Here is an 18,113-nt window from a genome sequence, read left to right as displayed (position 1 = left end):
CCTCCACTGCCTTGGGTTGCCTTGACAGCTATGCTTAATTTTCCTTATCGAATCTATATGATGAATCTGGTTAATGATGATATGATTTATGGTACCTATTGGCTTACAAGTCTGCAATGAGGCCGATACTTGCTCCTCTTAAATGAATTGTATAACATTTTTTTTTAGGGGGGGGGGAATGGTGTAAGTATATTTTTATTAATGTAAAGCAAATGAATTGCATAAGGTGGAGCATTTTTTATATAATATATATATATATATTTAATGAAAGCGTAAGATGTACAACTGATTCCTTTCTGGTTGGGTTATTCTTGTATATTTTTCAGGTTATCCCCTTCTTGTTTTCCTTTCCGGCTTATTAAAAAAAAAAAGGGTACAATTGAAACAGATCTTTATTTCTGTTTCAGTCTATTTGACATAATGTTTGTAATTTAGAGTGAAATCTGTTGAAATTGGTATAGCATTTCTGTCTTGCCAGGGGGTTGAAATCTGTTGAAGTTGGCAAAATTGCCAAAAATTGAGGGGAACATGTTGAAACTGGAAAAATATTTGTGTGTCACCAGGGGTCGAAATCATCACCTAGGAAAAATCTGAAACATTGATTTGATCGCATTGTGTAAAACATGAGGTAGGGGGTGTTTGGAGGGAGTTTTAGCTTTGAGTGTGTATCACTTTATTACACGCAGGAATAGGCTTTGCAGACGGGCTTTGGAATCTGGACCAGGTAGGATATCTCATGGGGTGGGTATGTGAATGAATATAAGGAGAAATCAAAGTTTTTAGTAAACTTGGCTTCTAGAATGGGTAATGGCATGAAGGTTAGGTCTTGAATGACGATGAAGGAGGAATGATTGATTGGGTTGAAAAGCATTTTTGGACATTTTAAGATTGAGATGATGACAAATTTTATGAGAATACATTAAAATATACTAAAGCGCCTAGGGGGCTTAGGGGATGCCTATGCGGGCGCCTTGTCGCCTAAGCGCTTATCTGTCCCTCGAATGCCTTGGATCGCCTAGTGCTTTGACAACTATGTTTTTGAGTCCAACACCCCATGTAAAGCATCCATGTAAATATTGCATCTTAATCTACAATAGTTGTGTGGGGTACACTCTAGTTCCTCCCTTTCTCTCGTTGTTGGTTTACTTTATTATACTAGCTACCACTTAATTGAGTGATGCTTATTACTTTATTTCTTTATAGGTAGCACATTCATTTCGTGGGTATCTATCTGAAAAATGCTTTTATGTGGTGCAGGTCATGACTGAAGGGCAAAGGGTATCATTTGAATATCATGGCAACAACTATATATTTACTGTAACTCGTGCTAATGTGGAGGGTCAGGAAAAATCTAATGGCCCTGAAAGAGGGATGATAACAAGTGATACATATTTGGTTTTTGAAGCATCAAATGCCAGTGGCATAAAGGTCATCTTCATGTGCTTACACTTTTCTTTTTTAATATTTAGCTTTCTTTTGCTTAATTTTTAACTGATGAAACTCTTATCATTAGAAGATGGTATGGAAGAAGTTATGTTTTTATTTGGAAAATGGAGTGAAACAGGGATTTATTCTATTGATTACCTTCTTATACTGAATTCTACAGATTGTTAATCAAAGAGAAGCTGCCAGCAGCAACATCTTCAGGCAGAAGGAGTTTAATCTTCAGTCACTGGGTATAGGTGGTCTAAGTGCAGAATTTGCAGATATATTTCGAAGAGCATTTGCCTCTCGTGTTTTCCCTCCACATGTGGCCAATAAGTAATTTATACTTATAATTAATTTAAAACTTCCTTGGTTCTAAACACTCACTTTCTAGTATTTCATTATTTCTATACCTCATTATAAAAGCTTTTGATGTTCCAGATTGGGTATCAAGCATGTCAAGGGAATGCTGCTTCATGGGCCTCCTGGCACTGGAAAGACTCTTATTGCTCGTCAGATTGGGAAAATGTTAAATGGAAGGGATCCAAAGGTATAGGGATGGTTGAATTGTTGTTTTCCATAGGGTACTTGAGAAAGTAAATATGCATATAAGTTGATGGATCTTACTAAGGTGGATACTAATGCTTCATAACTGAACTGCATTTGAAGAATTGGATCATTGCCATTTCTAAGTGATCTAGACCCTAAGTTCTTAATGTGCATAAGTGAAAAATATCGGGACGGTGCAATGGTTCTACTGTTGAACTCCATTTGGAGCATGGGGATTATTTCCTGTGTTAGCAGTTCTGGGTATCTCTATTTATTAGTGGTAGTTTCAGTAGGAATTGAAAGATTAGACAAGAGTTATATCTTGGAGGGAGGTCGCACATCTTTTTAATAGAAGACCAATATGGTACTCTGGCCAAACATCCCCCTCTCTGACCAGGATAGTGGCTTCTATTTACTTGTCCTAACCGATTAATTTTGCTTCCTATTTCCTTACTGCATGTTCCTTATGATTTCCTCTCTCTAGGTGCATGGTTGAAGGAAATCTCTCTCTCATTCTTTTTCTTTGTTAAAAATGCTCTTTTCTAGACATCATCATTGAATGCTTATATGGCTTCTGTTTTTGACCACCACTTATTCCTTTTAACTCTAGATTGTTAATGGGCCTGAAGTTCTTAGCAAGTTTGTTGGTGAAACTGAAAAGAATGTACGTGATTTATTTGCTGATGCTGAGAATGACCAAAGGACTCTAGGTAAGTAAGCAAGGTTTGGGTGGAAAATAGAGTTTTGGATTATTATTTCCAGTGTATAATACTCTACTTTGTATAATACTCTACTTTATCATTTTCAGGGGATCAGAGTGACTTACATGTTATCATTTTTGATGAAATTGATGCTATCTGTAAGGTAGGAGATTGTACATGCACAACTCTATCTAAAATGTCATGCTTCATTAATTCACTGTTCATTTGCGTTAATGGAATGTTGAATTAATTTGACCCATTTGTAATTTCTTGTGATGAAATTTACATGTAGTTGAGTATCCATTAATTTCTCTAGTGATTTTAATTCACTTGATTGATCCATCTATTGATAGATATGGGGGTTCCTTTTGAACATTCATGCATGAGAATTTGTATGGTTAATGATTGGTTGTTTTATTCTGAATCTGCAGTCAAGAGGATCAACTAGAGATGGTACCGGAGTTCATGATAGCATCGTGAACCAGCTCCTTACTAAGGTTAGTTTGAAGGGGTTTCTTTACCTCTTCAAGGAAATGTAGAAATTTGGCTACCATATCAACCCCATTTTTGGCACTATATTCATCATTATACTTAGCAAATGGAAATTGTTTTTAGATAGATGGTGTGGAGGCTTTGAATAATGTCTTATTAATTGGGATGACGAACAGAAAGGATTTGCTTGACGAAGCCCTTTTGAGGTAACCTCCTTCCCCCTCTTGTCGTTTCTGCATTTGCTTGCTATCTTGGCAAAATTATCTCCATGAGAATGCTTGATACAATCTTAAGTCATTCAAATCTGCGCGCTACAGATAATGACGTATATATTCTCCTAAAAAAAGAAAAAAGGGCGTACCCCGTGCATGAGACTCCTGCTACTGCAGGGTCTGTGGAGGGTCATAATGTACGCAGCCTTACCCCTACTTTTGCAGGGAGGCTGCTTCCAGACTCGTACCTGTGTCCACTTGGTCACAATGGAGCAACCTTACCATTGCACCAAGGCCCGTTCTCTCCCCTAAAAAATGAAAAAAGTATAAATTGAGATACGAGTAATCTTGTATTAATGCTTTTTGTGGGGTTCCATCCTTTCGATATGATATAAGAAACTTTCTATTGTACTTGGCAAGTATTTTTTTGCATGTAGACAAAAAATGGTAATGATTTACCTGTTAAAACGTAGTTGATCATATTGGATCACACCATATGTTTGGTTACATATTTAGAACAAGGCAATTATGGGTATCATAATGGTTATTTGTCAACTGTTCTGTGAAAATGGTTATGAATACTATTTATTTTTCCTGACTGAGCCTGTATTACATAAAAAAGGAAGGAGCAAAACAATCAGTTGTAGAACATAGTTGTCATGGTGCCTAGGCAAACCAAGGTGGTCTAGGGGAGCAAAAATTAAGACAACACCAGCAAGGTGCCAATCCAGGCAAAGCCGCCTGGACGCCTTGACAACTATGATAATGCAGAAACTGCATAAATATTTATTTTCTTGTTCGAATTGAATTTTTTTACATAGCCAACAAACTCTGTAATCTGTAGTAAACCTGCTTTAGTGGGACTTATTATACGTTAATCATTCTGTTAGATGCTCCATCTTCTAAATTCAGTTTGTTATTCGGTTTGTAGACCTGGACGTTTGGAGGTTCATGTTGAAATAAGCCTTCCTGATGAGGCTGGTCGTTTACAAATTCTTCAAATTCATACAAACAAGATGAAAGAAAATTCCTTCCTTGCTGCAGATGTGGACCTTCAGGAGCTTGGTATGTGCTTTGGAAAGTTAATTTAAAATAAACTGCCCATTTTATTTTATGACATGATTCTGCTCTTTATTGTATTGTGCTTTCTTGGACAATTGGTAATTTTTTCTTAACCTTTTGTTTTAAGCTTTGCATCTCTTTTTGTTTAAGAAGTGCAGATTATGTTTCTCATTATTAATTTCTCCATCCCTGTACTGGTTAGTATAGTCAGATGTTCACTGCCAGTATTTCTTCTACAGACCAAAGCCCTTTATAACTTCTCAGGAAAAGGTTCTGACTATTCCTTCATGATCCACCACAAGAAAATGTTTTATAAAGAAATATATTTTGTCTTTGGTTAGTCATTATCGAGACCATCATTTTGAATCATGCTCAGGAAGTGATTAGTGGAAAAAATGGATTAGGTGATGCTTTGTTATTTTTCTCCTATTTATTCCTGCTATTGCCAGTCGGCCCAGTCCCACTATTGCCTTTTGTTCTTTCATTTTTTGAACTAGGTTCAACATTTATGAATTTTAGTAGTGGATGATATAAATCAGTTTTGGATATATCCTCTCATATAGCTTTTGGAAACAAACCTTGTGACTTGTATGCTTGGATGATTTTACTATACCAACTATGATTGCAATTATGAGAACTACTAGGCATAATTTGACGATGCTAACTTCTTATTCAATCCCTTAAACTGTTCATCTGGATAAAGCGGCCCGGACTAAGAACTACAGTGGAGCCGAACTTGAAGGTGTTGTAAAAAGTGCGGTATCATTTGCCTTGAATCGGCAACTAAGCCTAGACGATCTTACTAAGCCAGTTGATGAAGAGAGTATAAAAGTAACCATGGATGATTTTCTTACTGCAATTCAAGAAATTCGTCCTGCATTTGGAGCCTCCACAGATGACCTTGAACGCCGCAGGTAATTTTTGTTTGCACAGTGAAAAATTGCATCCAATTTTCTAAATAAATTGATATTTAACTGGTAAATTGTTTAAAAATTTTGCTATAAATTTTGAAATACTGCAAAAATTTTTGGTTCAAGGTAAATATTTGGAAAACATGGATTTTTTTTTCTAAAACTCCATGAAATCTTAATGTGAACTTGATCACAGTACAACAATTGAACATCATACATATAGTTCAAGGATGGCATCCAACCAAGTATATTACTGTGAGTCCCCCAGAGCTGAAGAGAGCAGTATTAATGTGAATCATATAGAATCCACATACAATTAACTTTAAGAACTATCCTACATTAATTTGATATTTACTTTTTATGTTTTTAAATCATTAATATCATTTTATTCCATCATTTGTAAGAAAACATGAAAAAGATACGTAGTTAGATCTAAGTAATATTAATATTATATCTGAATATTAAGTGTTTGGTAATTAACTTTTTGAATTATAATTGTTATGTTTATTTTAGTACATGTTTTTTTGCATTATAGTGTTCTTTTTTCCTCGTCAAAATATAAGATGGTCTAGGAAGCAGCAGGTCAATGTCATTTGGTGCTAGTATGGCTTTGGGCTTGGCATGAGATTTCATTCTTGCCACTTGGCAGACCAGCTTTCTTATTCGGATATAATATTAATATTATATCTGAATATTAAGTGTTTGTTAATTAACTTTTTGAATTATAATTGATATGTTTATTTTAGTACATGTTTTTTGCATTATAGTGTTCTTTTTTCCTCGTCAAAATATAAGATGGTCTAGGAAGCAGCAGGTCAATGTCATTTGGTGCTAGTATGGCTGTGGGCTTGGCATGGGATTTCATTCTTGCCACTTGGCAGACCAGCTTTGTTATTTTGATGCCTTGAGCTACCCCCTCTTCCCCCAATACTACCCCCCCCCCCCAAAAAAAAAAAGAAGAAGGAATAACTCTTATTTAGATGCCATGTCTTCCTTCTGTCCATTCAATGTATTGCAGACTTAATGGCATGGTGGAATGTGGTGAACGGCACAAGCACCTCTATGAAAGAGCCATGCTACTAGTGGAGCAAGTTAAAGTGAGCGAAGGAAGCCCACTTGTCACTTGCCTTCTTGAAGGCCTAAGCGGCAGGTTGGTCTGATCATTGACAAGAAATATTCTGTTGATTTAGTAGGAATGCATCTTGGTTGTTACATTTTTTTGTATTTATATTTGGTATTGTCATTATTCTAAAAAACATCGTCTCTTGGACAGTGGAAAGACTGCACTGGCAGCTACTATTGGTATTGACAGTGATTTTCCCTTTGTGAAGATAGTAAGTTCCTTCCCATTTCTGATATTATGTAATACTTCCTATGGTTTTCACTTTTTTTCTTCTCTTTCTAACGTTTCCCGTATTTCTTTGACTTCAGATCTCAGCAGAAACAATGATTGGTCTTAGTGAAAGCAGTAAATGTGCTCAAATTGTCAAGGTCTGTTGAAGAATACATTATGAACCCCACTTGAGAAATCCTAGTTACTCACTTGTCTAAAGGAAGAAATGTATCTTACTTTGTGCTTTTAGGAGAATGAGATAACTTATTTTGAACAATAAAAGTTTTATCCCCAATGTTTAAGAGAAATAAAACATCTCTTTATATGTTCTCTTACAGGTATTTGAAGATGCTTACAAGTCACCATTAAGCATCATCATCCTTGATGACATTGAAAGGTTAAACAGCTGATTGGAATCTTATAAGGCCTAAGAGTGTTTATTCTCTTACTTCCCCCCCCCCCCCCCTTTTCTTTCTTTAAGTAATGATGAACTCATTTGTATTCAATGGTTATATGAAATGCAGGTTACTGGAATATGTTGCAATTGGACCTCGATTTTCAAATTTGATATGCCAGACATTGTTGGTCCTTCTCAAACGACCTCCTCCAAAGGTTTTGCCTTCTGTCGTCTTTCTTTATTGCTGATCCTAAAGGGGAAAAGAAAAAGAGAAAAAAAAAAAGAACTTAAAAGATAATTGAAAGATAAACTCTGTGGTAGTTCTGAGGCTTTCTGAATAAGCCCTCTAACAGGTCTACTTAATTTGTGTTCAGAGGTTTTCTTACTTAATTCTTGTAAGGAGAATTTTTGGGGTCAAACTTTGGTCAATATTACTTCGATGTTTTGAGAGTCATATAATGATGCAGTTGCATTAGACATTAATCCGTTATGAAAGCCTATGCGCATGCTTGGGAGGCCCATAGGGTGCTTGTGGCAGTCCAATGGGCTGAAATAGACCTTTGTATATTTATATAATAGATTGGGCCTTATATTTTTTGGGGTTTCATTGTAATGAGACTAATTTATAAGCTTATAAAGTGGGGATAAAATTAGTACATGGGATTAGTAGTTAAGTTGAGTGTTTGGGTTAGATTAAAATACTTAATAGCTTGATAAAGTTCTGTTTTGAGTTTATTGCTTTATTGAGTGTGATTGTGATTAGGAGTCTTTTTATGAGTCGATTTAAGAATTTTAGTAGGTTTTATATATATATTACACCCTATCAATTAGAGATGATTTGAGTAAATAATATGAGTGTTTATAGAGTTTTGGTGTTGTTGAGCAGTGTATACAGGATGGTATCCCAAGCTTGATTTCTTCTCTTATCGTCTTCTCTCTTCTTCTTCCCACAAAGATCGATCTCATCTCTTTTCCCTCCCCTTCCATCGATTTGATTTCTTCCCTCAACAATGTAGTTGCTTCCTTTATCTCAGATTTGATGATTGGGCCTATTTGCATCTGAGATCCATAATCTAGATTTTTCAGATTGCATTAATTGGTATCAAAGCTGAACTGGCCAAGGAAACTTACATTTTTAAGACTAAAGTAAGTTTGCTGAACAGAAAACTGCTATTTTACTTACAGATGGCAGACAGAGTTACAATGTCATATCAATTTCTCAATATTGTGATGGTGCCTATTGTGGGATATTTGAATCTTTGGAACGCATCATTAAAGTTAGTCGGCGAGCACAAAGGTGTGGTTTGCAATAACAATATGTGCATCCTAAAACCTTCTCATCTACAACAGACGTTTGTTTTGAAGGATTGGTTGACGAAGTATGCTCAGAGGCAAAGGAGGTGAAACCAACAGTGCAGCCACATAATTAATCAACACAAGAGGAAGATCCCTCTGATGAGGGACAACAAGGAATGACAAAGGGAGACGAAATGTTTTTATGGGTGAAGTAGTGAAGTAACAACATACTCCACTGCAACAGAGGATGTTCAACATGTTGTTCACCACTTATTTCAAGGCATGGATGCAACATCGAAGCTTCATATTTTGGATTTTGTTCAAGTTCCAGTCTTCCAAATAAGGAACTGCAACACCCATTAAAGTGTCTTTATTCCTACCATTCTACAAAACTCAAGGGCGATTTTTTCTCAACACCAGAGGAATTGATGTAGTTACATTAGATATTTATCCAGTATAGAGGCCTATGCACAAGCTTGGGAGGCGTATAAGGTTCTTGTTGCAGTCCATTGGGCTGAAATTGATCTGTGTAATTATATTATAGGTTGGGCCTTTTATTTTTTTGAGTTTCATTAGTTATGTTGAGTGTTTGATTTAGATTAGAATACTTAATATCTAGATTGTGTTATATTTTGAGTTTATTTACTTTGAGTGTGAATGTGATTAGGAGTCCTTTTATGAGTCAATTTAGGAATTTTAGGTCTTTATATATGTAATACACCCTAGAGGTGGGTCTTGGTGCAACGGTAAAGGTTGCTCTATTGTGTCCAAGTGGTCACAGGTTCGAGTCTGGAAACAGCCTCTTTGCGAAAAGCAGGGGTAAGGCTGTGTACATTATGACTCTCCCTAGACCCCAGTGGTGCGAGCCTCGTACACTGGGTGCGCCCTATATATGTAATACACCCTCATCAATTAGGGATGATTTGAGTATAGATTATAGAATAAGAGTTTTATTTTTTATTTTTTTTTAATAAGAGTTTTGTTGTTGTTGAGTAGTGCATACATGATTAGTATCCTAAACCTTATCTCTTCTCATATGTTCTCTTCTTCTCTCTTCTTCCTCCAAAGAAGATCAGTCTCATATCTTTTCCCTCCCCTTTCATCGATCTGATTTCTTCCCTTGACAACACACTTACTTCCTTTATCTCATATCTGATTCTGGATTTGATCATTTGACCTGCTTGTGTAAAAAACAACTCAGCCTTATCTCAACTAAATATGGTCGGCATCCTTACCCTCCAATTAGCTCTGTTCGAGGTCATACTTGGTACCATAGTATTAAATCTCATTTTGGAAGGCCATTTCAGCCAGACCGAAATTTCCGAGATACCGAAATTGCAGTGAAATTTCTTTGAAATATTGTATTTTTTCTCTGAATCTTGTTTGGTCATTTGTGTAAAATGCTGAAATGACCGAAATAATCGAAATTTCGATGAAACAGTGCATTTTTTTAACCGAAATTTCTGAAACTAGATGACCGAAATTTAAGTTTTCAAAATATTGCATTTTTTCATTTCGACATAGCATCTTGTTTCGGCTCGACCGAAATACTTGAAATATTCAAGTTCTCAATGAAATTTCGTCGAGATTTTGAACTATGTTTGATACAATGCTTAAGCTATGCATGTCTTTCCTCGCCACTTCTGATGCAGATAAATCACATAATGGGCTTATTTTGTTGGAAATAAGCCTTGGGTGGGGTTATGTATGCATTGGGCCTTTGATTCTATGTGTTTTCTTTGTAATGGGCCACTTTAATCTAAAATATGGGTACAAGGAAGGCATACGGGATTAGGCTTAGTAGGACCTTATGATGATGGAGCCAATGAAGATGATGATAGTTGAAGATGAAGATATATAGGTGGCAGCCTAGAGTCCCACTAGTTGCTCAACCGCCGGAGTCCCACTGAGGTCACGATCGAAGGAGTCCCACCTTGATCCCACTTGGGTCTGACAAGAAAAGTTCTCAAAGAGAGAAGACTAAGTCTTTGTTTTAAGAATTCTGGAATGGCAAAGCAGCCTTCCACCATTTGAATTTATAGGGGAGGAAGGAGTTCAAAAACCCCTTAGATACATGTAAGCAATTAATGGACTGTTGGTATTCCCAACCCATTACATAGAAAACATAAACCCAATACATTGAATCCTACCCCCAAGAAAACTAGAGACTTCTTCCAAGACTTTGGAACTATAAACAAGGAAAATAATAAATCTACGGAATACTGATGAGGATGATGACAGTTGAAGAAGAAGATATATAGGTGGCAGCCTAGGGTCCCACTAGTTGCCCAACCACCGGAGTCGCACCGAGGTGGCGAGGTCACGATCGAAGGAGTCCCACCTTGATCCCACCTTGATCCCACTTGAGTCTCACAAGAAAAAGTTCTCAAAGAGAGAAGAAGACTAAGTCTTTGTTTTAAGAATTCTGGAATGGCAAAGCAGCCTTCACCATTTGAATTTATAGGGGAGGAAGGAGTTCCCCAAACATACATGTAAGCAATTATGAACTGTTGGTATTCCCAACCCATTACATAGAAAACATAAACCCAATACATTGAACCCCACCCCCAAGAAAACTAGAGACTTGCTCCACGACTTTGGAACTACAAACAAGGAAAATAATAAATCTGCCTAGGAATATGAAAAGACACTTAACTACCTAGATATATGAAAATAACTAAATAAGCTACTACTAAGCCTAATCCCGTATGCCTTCCTTGTACCCATATTTTAGGTCCATTACAAAGAAAACACATAGAATCAAAGGCCCAATGCATACATAACCCCATCCAAGGCTTATTTCCAATAAAATAAGCCCATTATGTGACTTATCTGCCTCAACTTCTCCCAGAGTCATTTTAGGTTTGCCCTTGATTCTTTTAGCCCCTTTAATCTTGAATTAAATCACTCCTCTGTACTAGAACATCTAAAGGTCTCCATTGAACATGCCCATGCCACCTCAAACAATTTTCTTGTAGCTATCATGTATCGGAGCTACTCTCAAATCAGCTCTAATAATGATTATTCGTTACTTTATTCTTCCTAGTTTTGCCACACATCCATCTCAAAATCCTCGTCTCAGCTACACTCAATTTATCTATATGATGCTTCTTAACTGCCCAACATTTCGCACCATACATCATAGCCAGTCGTAGGTCTGCTTTATAAAATTTTCCTTCAAGTTATAAAGAAATACATCGATCACACAACCCTCTGGACCCATCTCTCCACGTCTTCCATCCTATTTTAATTCTCTGTGAAACATCATTCTCTATATCACCTTCTTTATTTATGATTGAACCGGGATACCTAAAATAATCATTTTGTGGGATCTCCCTCTCAGCAATTTTCACCACCGCATTATTAGTTCTAGTGTAACTAAAGTTTTTTTTTTGGGGGGTGAATAGTATAATTAAAGTTAAACAGTATATACTCTTTTCGTTTTACTTATCTTAAAACCTTTTGATTTCAAGGTTTATTTCCATAACTCCAACTTGGCGTTGATTCCTGCTTTTGTTTCATCCACCAAAACAATATCATCAGAAAAAAGCATACACCAAGGAACCTCATCTTGAATATCTCTAGTTAAATCATCTATGATTAGTGCAAAAAAATAAGGGCTTGCATATACCATACATCATTGGGTCTGCTTGCATATGAGATCTATAATTTGGATTTTCAGATTGCATTACACTACTTCCATATTTTACTGCTATGAGTTAGACGTGTCTTCCCAATGGAGTGATTCCCCCTCCCTCTTTTGGGGCAACCCATTGCTTTCACTTCTACAGGTCATATCAATCTAATTTTGCAACTGTGTAAGGCTGAAATGCCAACAAATTACCATGCATGAAGGTTGAGATAGTCACTTCCGTGGCATCAATTTTCTTGATTAGATCAATTCCTGATTTTAATATGTTATTTTAACATGAAGCTTAATTCCACTTGTAGCTCAAGATGTTTACTCTTAATCTAGTTAATCTTGTACATGGTTGGTCCTCTTAAAACTATATGTAGTTGATCTGGTTCTTGATATCAACCCAATATTGAAGCTGTACTTGATGGTATTTGCTTATACGAGTCTATGTGAGGTCGCTGGCAGTTTTGATAGTTTTTTAGTACTGGATCTGTTGACCATATGGTTTTATATGTAGCCCAAAGTCACAAGGGGGGCACAAGAAAATCTGTTCTGTTCTTGCTTTGTTGGCAGGGGAAAAACATGCTGGTGATTGGGACAACTAGTGAGGTGGATTTCCTGGATTCAGTTGGTTTCTGTGATGCCTTCTCAGTCACTTACAATGTTCCAACACTGAAGACAGGAGATGCCAAAAAGGTAAATGATCATCATATTTTTTAGCTATCTCAATTAATTGCTTTGTTAAATAAGTCCTTGTAAGCAATTTCTTTCCATGCCTGTGATAAAAGTTTGTAGGAAATTTAAAGAAACTAATAGTGAAGAGAACTATGCGGACATTTCTATAACACTTGATACAACTATCTCTAAGATTGGTGTACCCATTTGTCTCCTAGACATTTGGCAAGTGTGTGCAATCTCGTATGGTTTGGAACTTTGGATTCTCTATTGGAATTAATCTTCTTCTTAGATATGCATTTATGTTGTGCCTTTCTAACAGGTAAGAGCTCTCTATTCTTGTTTTCCAAGAAGGGATCCTTAAGGTTGCTTCCAGGGACTTGATTTTTCTTATGATGAAATTTCAGAGAAGGATAGAGTAGGTAGTTCAGTATTTATCGTTCTAGCTTGGTTTAGGGAAAAAGTATTCATCTCTTGGGATACCAGGGAGTAAAGTTGATTTATAGGTCTGCACATAATAATATTCATTATTTTGAGGTAGTTCTGATGTTTTCATGTGCATGTGTGCTGTATCTTTCCAAATGGGAATGAGCTTTCTATTGTTTTCCAAGTAATGATCCTCACGACCGATTTTCGAGTATAAAATCTTAATGCATGTGTATTCCCAATAACTAGTTTGGCTTTATGGAAGTTAATGTGTCTGCATTTGGGAGATCTAATATGTCACCTTTGTACTGGGATTATGGCCTCGGGCATTACTCAGTTTGAACTGTGCTTAAATATAGTATAAATTATTAGTCAGTGCTTTTTAGAAAATGATATTTTGTTTCATATGTTTTAGGTTCTAGTTTAATTTATTCTTTCGTGGAGAAAGAAAACTATTTAGGGGTTTTTTCCCAATAGTTAGGTTGCTCTCTCTATGGAATGCTATTTTGGGGGTATTCCTCGTGTTGTTTTAGTCTGCAACCTCTATGAAATGCTGGATTTTTCCAATCCATGTAGGAAATTGGTGTACTTTTGATGGTTGCAATTTCTGATATCCATTGTGCTGTAAGATTCGAGAGGGATTAGCATAGTTGGTGTTGTAATTTCTAACCATTTTTCTACGGTTTCCTTATATTTTGGGTTCGAAGGATCATTTGGTTTAAGAGGATATTTCCTTATATATATATCTTTTTTTGAAATAACATATTTTTTGCTGACATGGTTCCTATCTCTTATCCACAGGTTCTAGAACAGCTAAACGTTTTTGCACCACATGATATTGATGCTGCCGCAGAGGCCTTGAATGATGTAAGCTTAATTTCATTTGTGTTTCAGGCAGATCTCTTCATTTATTTATTCAGTAATTATTTGTTTATTTTCTGTACTACCTCTTAGGATGCTATGTAGACGGAACAATGCTTAGGCCCTGTTTGGTTTGGTGTGAAGTAAAATAAAATGCTCATCAGCAATGTGAATTGAAGTGAAATGAAAAGGAAATATAATAGAATTTTCAATAGGGTATTAGGTTAGAAGTAAAGTCGATGCAAAGTGGTGTGTGAAATGTTGGGACCACAAAATAGAAGTAGGTAATGAATAATTTTCTGCTGTATTTATGCAGAGATGGAAAACAGCCATTATAAGTAATACCTGAACAGAAAAAAAGTGTGGGGCACAAATTTTTATTGCAACCAAACACATTAAAATTGATTTTGAATGTAATATGTGTTGATATTGTCCCACTTTTGGTTATTTTCACTCACTCACTTTCGTGGACTTGTCTCATTTGCTTTACCAATGAAAATTCTATTTCCGTTCACTTTAAATCTAACCAAACGGAGCCTTAGTGACCTTAAATAAAGGGGATTTGCAGATCCCTCCTCCACCCATACTGGAGCCATTATGGATCGGAGCAGCACATATGATGGTAATTGTGAATGAAACTGAAATGAATTGTTTCAGCATTTTATATCATATTGGTGACATTTTGCGTGAAATCTATTTTCTTTTTATTTTATCTCTTGTCTTCTGAAGCTTATTAAGCTTTCGCCTTTAAAAAACAGATAAGTGTCCTTTGAGTGGAGGTGTTTTAACCTAACTTATCTGGTGATTACATAATTCAAGGATGGGATCCAATTCATATGGGATGAATTTTTCGGAGCATGTTTTTTAAAAAATATTGTTCTTTCCAATTAAATATATTGGTCTTTATTATTTTGAAAATGGAGAACAAAATCCTCTACCGGCCATCCTATATGGTGGCCAATTAGGATGCAGTTTTTAAACTAACATGTAATGGGTAATTTGGTCATTATATGGTTACTTTATATGTACCAGTCAACTCCTGTATGATATTATCTGTATATGATTTGATTTCAAAAAGATTGGTGCATTTTAGTTAAAAACATGGGGTTGATATGAGAATCATATCATGCTCTTCTCACTTCATGAACTTGTATTTTTCCGTGTTTCAGATGCCAATAAAGAAGGTTTACATGATAATCGAAATGGCTGCCCAAGGTGAGCGAGGTGGGGCTGCAGAGGCCATTTACTCTGGTAAGGAGAAGATTGGCATCAGTCATTTCTTTGATTGCTTGGGCGATGTTGTCCGCCCTTAGTGCACATGTTATATTGTATAGACAAAAGAGTTATATATTCATTGCAGTACCACAGTTTTGTTTCCTACATGTTTCCTACTTGTAATTGTGTTCATTTCTTCCCCAATTGTTTTATGTTACATTCTACTGAGCAGTTTTTGGAGTCCTCGGCACTTGACTTGTTGGTTTTATATTCGTAGTTATGATTGGTTGCTTTCTTTCCAAGTACATGGAGAATTACCTCTCCCCGTCCCCCACCCCCATCCCTCTTTCTCATTTTTCTGTTAAAACTAGTTTGGATGTGGATGTCATCTTGCAGCCAGAGTGAAGATTGAGAAGCTGAAAGCTATTATCTCTTTGGCCGGCTTCCAGTAACGACCCCTTGTAGTAGCTAGCCCTGTCACTACTGTTAATAAGTGAGGGAAATAGGAAAAAAAATCACTCCAGGGTCAGTCATACTGCAGTTGGATCTAGTAGCATGGGAAGTTGGACATCTCTAAGGATCTGTAGGGATGATGATACAAATTAGTGATGGCGTGGATGGTATCAATTTGATACCAGGGGAGATGTGGTTATAAGAGAATGGTTGCAGGCTTGCAGCATCCCTTGGGTTGATTCAAACTCAATTGGAATAGTTGCTCTCTATAGGGGAGCCTTAAGGGATGTTAACATTTAGAGATTAGGCTTGTGCTGTTCATTCAATAGCGGTGGAGATGTGGTTATGAGAGGGGTGGTTGCAGCCTCCTTGGGTTGTTTAGAACTCGGTTCTTATGGTTGCTCTCTAGGAGACCTTGTGGTGCTGGAATAAGCTTTGTGTCCAATTGGAGTGGATGACTTGACCATGAAAGAACTTAAATTGGAATTCTTTGGATGCCGGCAATGAATAGTTTTCCGTGTCTTCTCTCGTACAGAGACGCATCCTATTGACTTCTTTGGACAAGTGTTTTCAAAGGGCATCTCTTCTTTATAAATAGAAGACATTCAAGACACTTTAGGCTGCGTTCGGTAAATGTCTGAACGCCGTTCAGAATAGTTCTTTTCTTTTTTTTTTTTTTTTTTAATAACCGAAACTTATCTGGGACCCGTGGCAGCCCCTATCTTTTATACAAATCTAATAAAAAATCAGAGAATACAAGAGACATACTGCCTTACCTCAGCCTAATGCTTAGCGCACTCTCAACCCTCAGATAGGGAAATCCTGCTCCCTTTACAAAAGAAACTGCACATTAAAACCTAAAGCAAGGCATTCCTGCCTTGTCCTCTCGAATGATGTCTGCAAAGTTCCCACCTGGCAACCTGCCCTGAAGGTACATGACCGAGGAGCCCAAATCACAGGCATGATTAGCCATCCAATCCGCTGCTCTGTTGCTTTCGAGAAACGCAAAGGCCACTTGAGCGTGTGTCGTGGTGATCAGCTCCAAAGCTTCATTAAACTAGTACCAACCCTTCCAAAGAATGCACTTCTTATATAACAAAAAAGCACGAAAATACATTTTGCATGTTGGTTAGTTTTGTCGTTCTTTTAGAACGAATCGAAGGAATCTTTCCATCAAATAACGTTCTTTACAGAACATCTCTGAGACAGTCTGTAAAGAACAAGAACAAATTTATCGGGCAAAAAATTCAAGGAAACTCGTGATTAGGTTTTTTGGCTTTTCAACATTGTGAGATTTGAGCTTTTACAGGCCGTTGCAGTTAGAAGGGGGAAGAGAAGGAAACCTGCAACTACGGGAGCTTCCTCCCAAGGTACTCTCATCTCTCTCTCTCTCTCTCTCGCTATCTGTCTCTCTTTGTCTCTCGTTTGCTCTCTCTCTCCCTCTCTATCTCTTGTAGTTTTTGCATCTCTCTCTCTCTCTGCCTTTCGAACCTATGTGTTCTGCATAGGGAATGGAAGAATGTTCAGTGTCAAAAAATCCAGATGCCATTCTCCACCGGAACCTATATGCCCGCCTCCAACCTTCACTTTGGTCCACCACCACCACCACTATCGCCAAGACAAACAACTAGGCCCTAATGAAGTTCCTTTCGGGTATCCATTTTCAACATTTTCCAGCAAATCAGTTAGAAATCCCTAGGGTTTTGACTGTTTGGATGTCAATTTCTTCATCCTAAAGATCGACTATTGTGCTCTGATCCACCTTATTCAACAACAAACCAGTCTGAAGTCTATTGCTTTTCCGTTGTTTGCATTTAAATGATGAAAGATGGAGAAGAAAATCAGAGAGGAAAAAATGGAAAAATCAGGGAAACCCAACCTTTTCGTTCTGAACGGCATTCATCCAAACACCATATTCATTCTGAACGGTGTTCTTGAGACCATTGCCAAACAGTCATTTTCGGTCTCAGAACGCCGTCTCAGACCAGAAACGCCAAAGAATGTTTCTAGTCAAGAACGACCGTTCTTTGTTCAGACATTTACCAAACGCAGCCTTAGAGTATCATTCTAAGCGTTCTAAACTCTTTCTCAGTCTCATGTACTCTCAAACTCCTATTCTGATTTTGTCTCCAGTTTTCCCTATTTTAGGTTAAGTGTTTTTACTTTTTAGGGCGCTGTTCTCTGTGCCGCAGCGCAACCTGCGCCCAGGCACATTGGGTGGACGCAATGACCACCCTGCCCCCTTGCACAAGCTGCCCATGTGTCTGGGCACAGGCTGCACTGCGGCACAGAGAACATTCTCCCTTATTTTTTATACTCTTGTCCTCGTTGATTGAGCACAACTTGAAAGTTTTTTTTATATTCTCAAACCCGAATAGTGTTGGAATTCTAAAATTATGAAAAAAAAAAAAAAAAAAAAAGTGTTCAAAGGTAACAATAAAGAAAAAGCCTCGTCATCTTCACCATTT

General features: G+C 37.0%; 1 protein-coding gene across 1 annotated transcript in view; it reads left to right on the top strand.

The window, feature by feature from the left end:
- LOC122639541 (vesicle-fusing ATPase) overlaps positions 1-15,360 on the top strand; it is a 28,935-nt gene extending 13,575 nt beyond the window's left edge. Inside the window, exons 6-22 of the mRNA XM_043832407.1 lie at positions 1,258-1,428; positions 1,607-1,761; positions 1,867-1,975; positions 2,585-2,684; positions 2,783-2,838; positions 3,107-3,172; positions 3,291-3,373; positions 4,311-4,444; positions 5,145-5,355; positions 6,371-6,502; positions 6,626-6,686; positions 6,784-6,843; positions 7,024-7,082; positions 7,210-7,297; positions 12,589-12,711; positions 13,918-13,983; positions 15,147-15,360. Of these exons, the coding sequence (XP_043688342.1) occupies positions 1,258-1,428; positions 1,607-1,761; positions 1,867-1,975; positions 2,585-2,684; positions 2,783-2,838; positions 3,107-3,172; positions 3,291-3,373; positions 4,311-4,444; positions 5,145-5,355; positions 6,371-6,502; positions 6,626-6,686; positions 6,784-6,843; positions 7,024-7,082; positions 7,210-7,297; positions 12,589-12,711; positions 13,918-13,983; positions 15,147-15,290 (1,818 nt within the window). The 3' untranslated portion in view covers positions 15,291-15,360. The remainder of the gene's footprint in view (positions 1-1,257; positions 1,429-1,606; positions 1,762-1,866; positions 1,976-2,584; positions 2,685-2,782; positions 2,839-3,106; positions 3,173-3,290; positions 3,374-4,310; positions 4,445-5,144; positions 5,356-6,370; positions 6,503-6,625; positions 6,687-6,783; positions 6,844-7,023; positions 7,083-7,209; positions 7,298-12,588; positions 12,712-13,917; positions 13,984-15,146) is intronic.
- Positions 15,361-18,113: the final 2,753 nt, after the last annotated feature.

This window comes from Telopea speciosissima, chromosome 9 (genome assembly GCF_018873765.1).
Source record: "Telopea speciosissima isolate NSW1024214 ecotype Mountain lineage chromosome 9, Tspe_v1, whole genome shotgun sequence".
Lineage (NCBI taxonomy): Eukaryota > Viridiplantae > Streptophyta > Magnoliopsida > Proteales > Proteaceae > Telopea > Telopea speciosissima.
The sequence above is the reverse complement of the archived record's forward strand: the minus strand, read 5'-3'. Positions and strand labels throughout refer to the sequence as shown.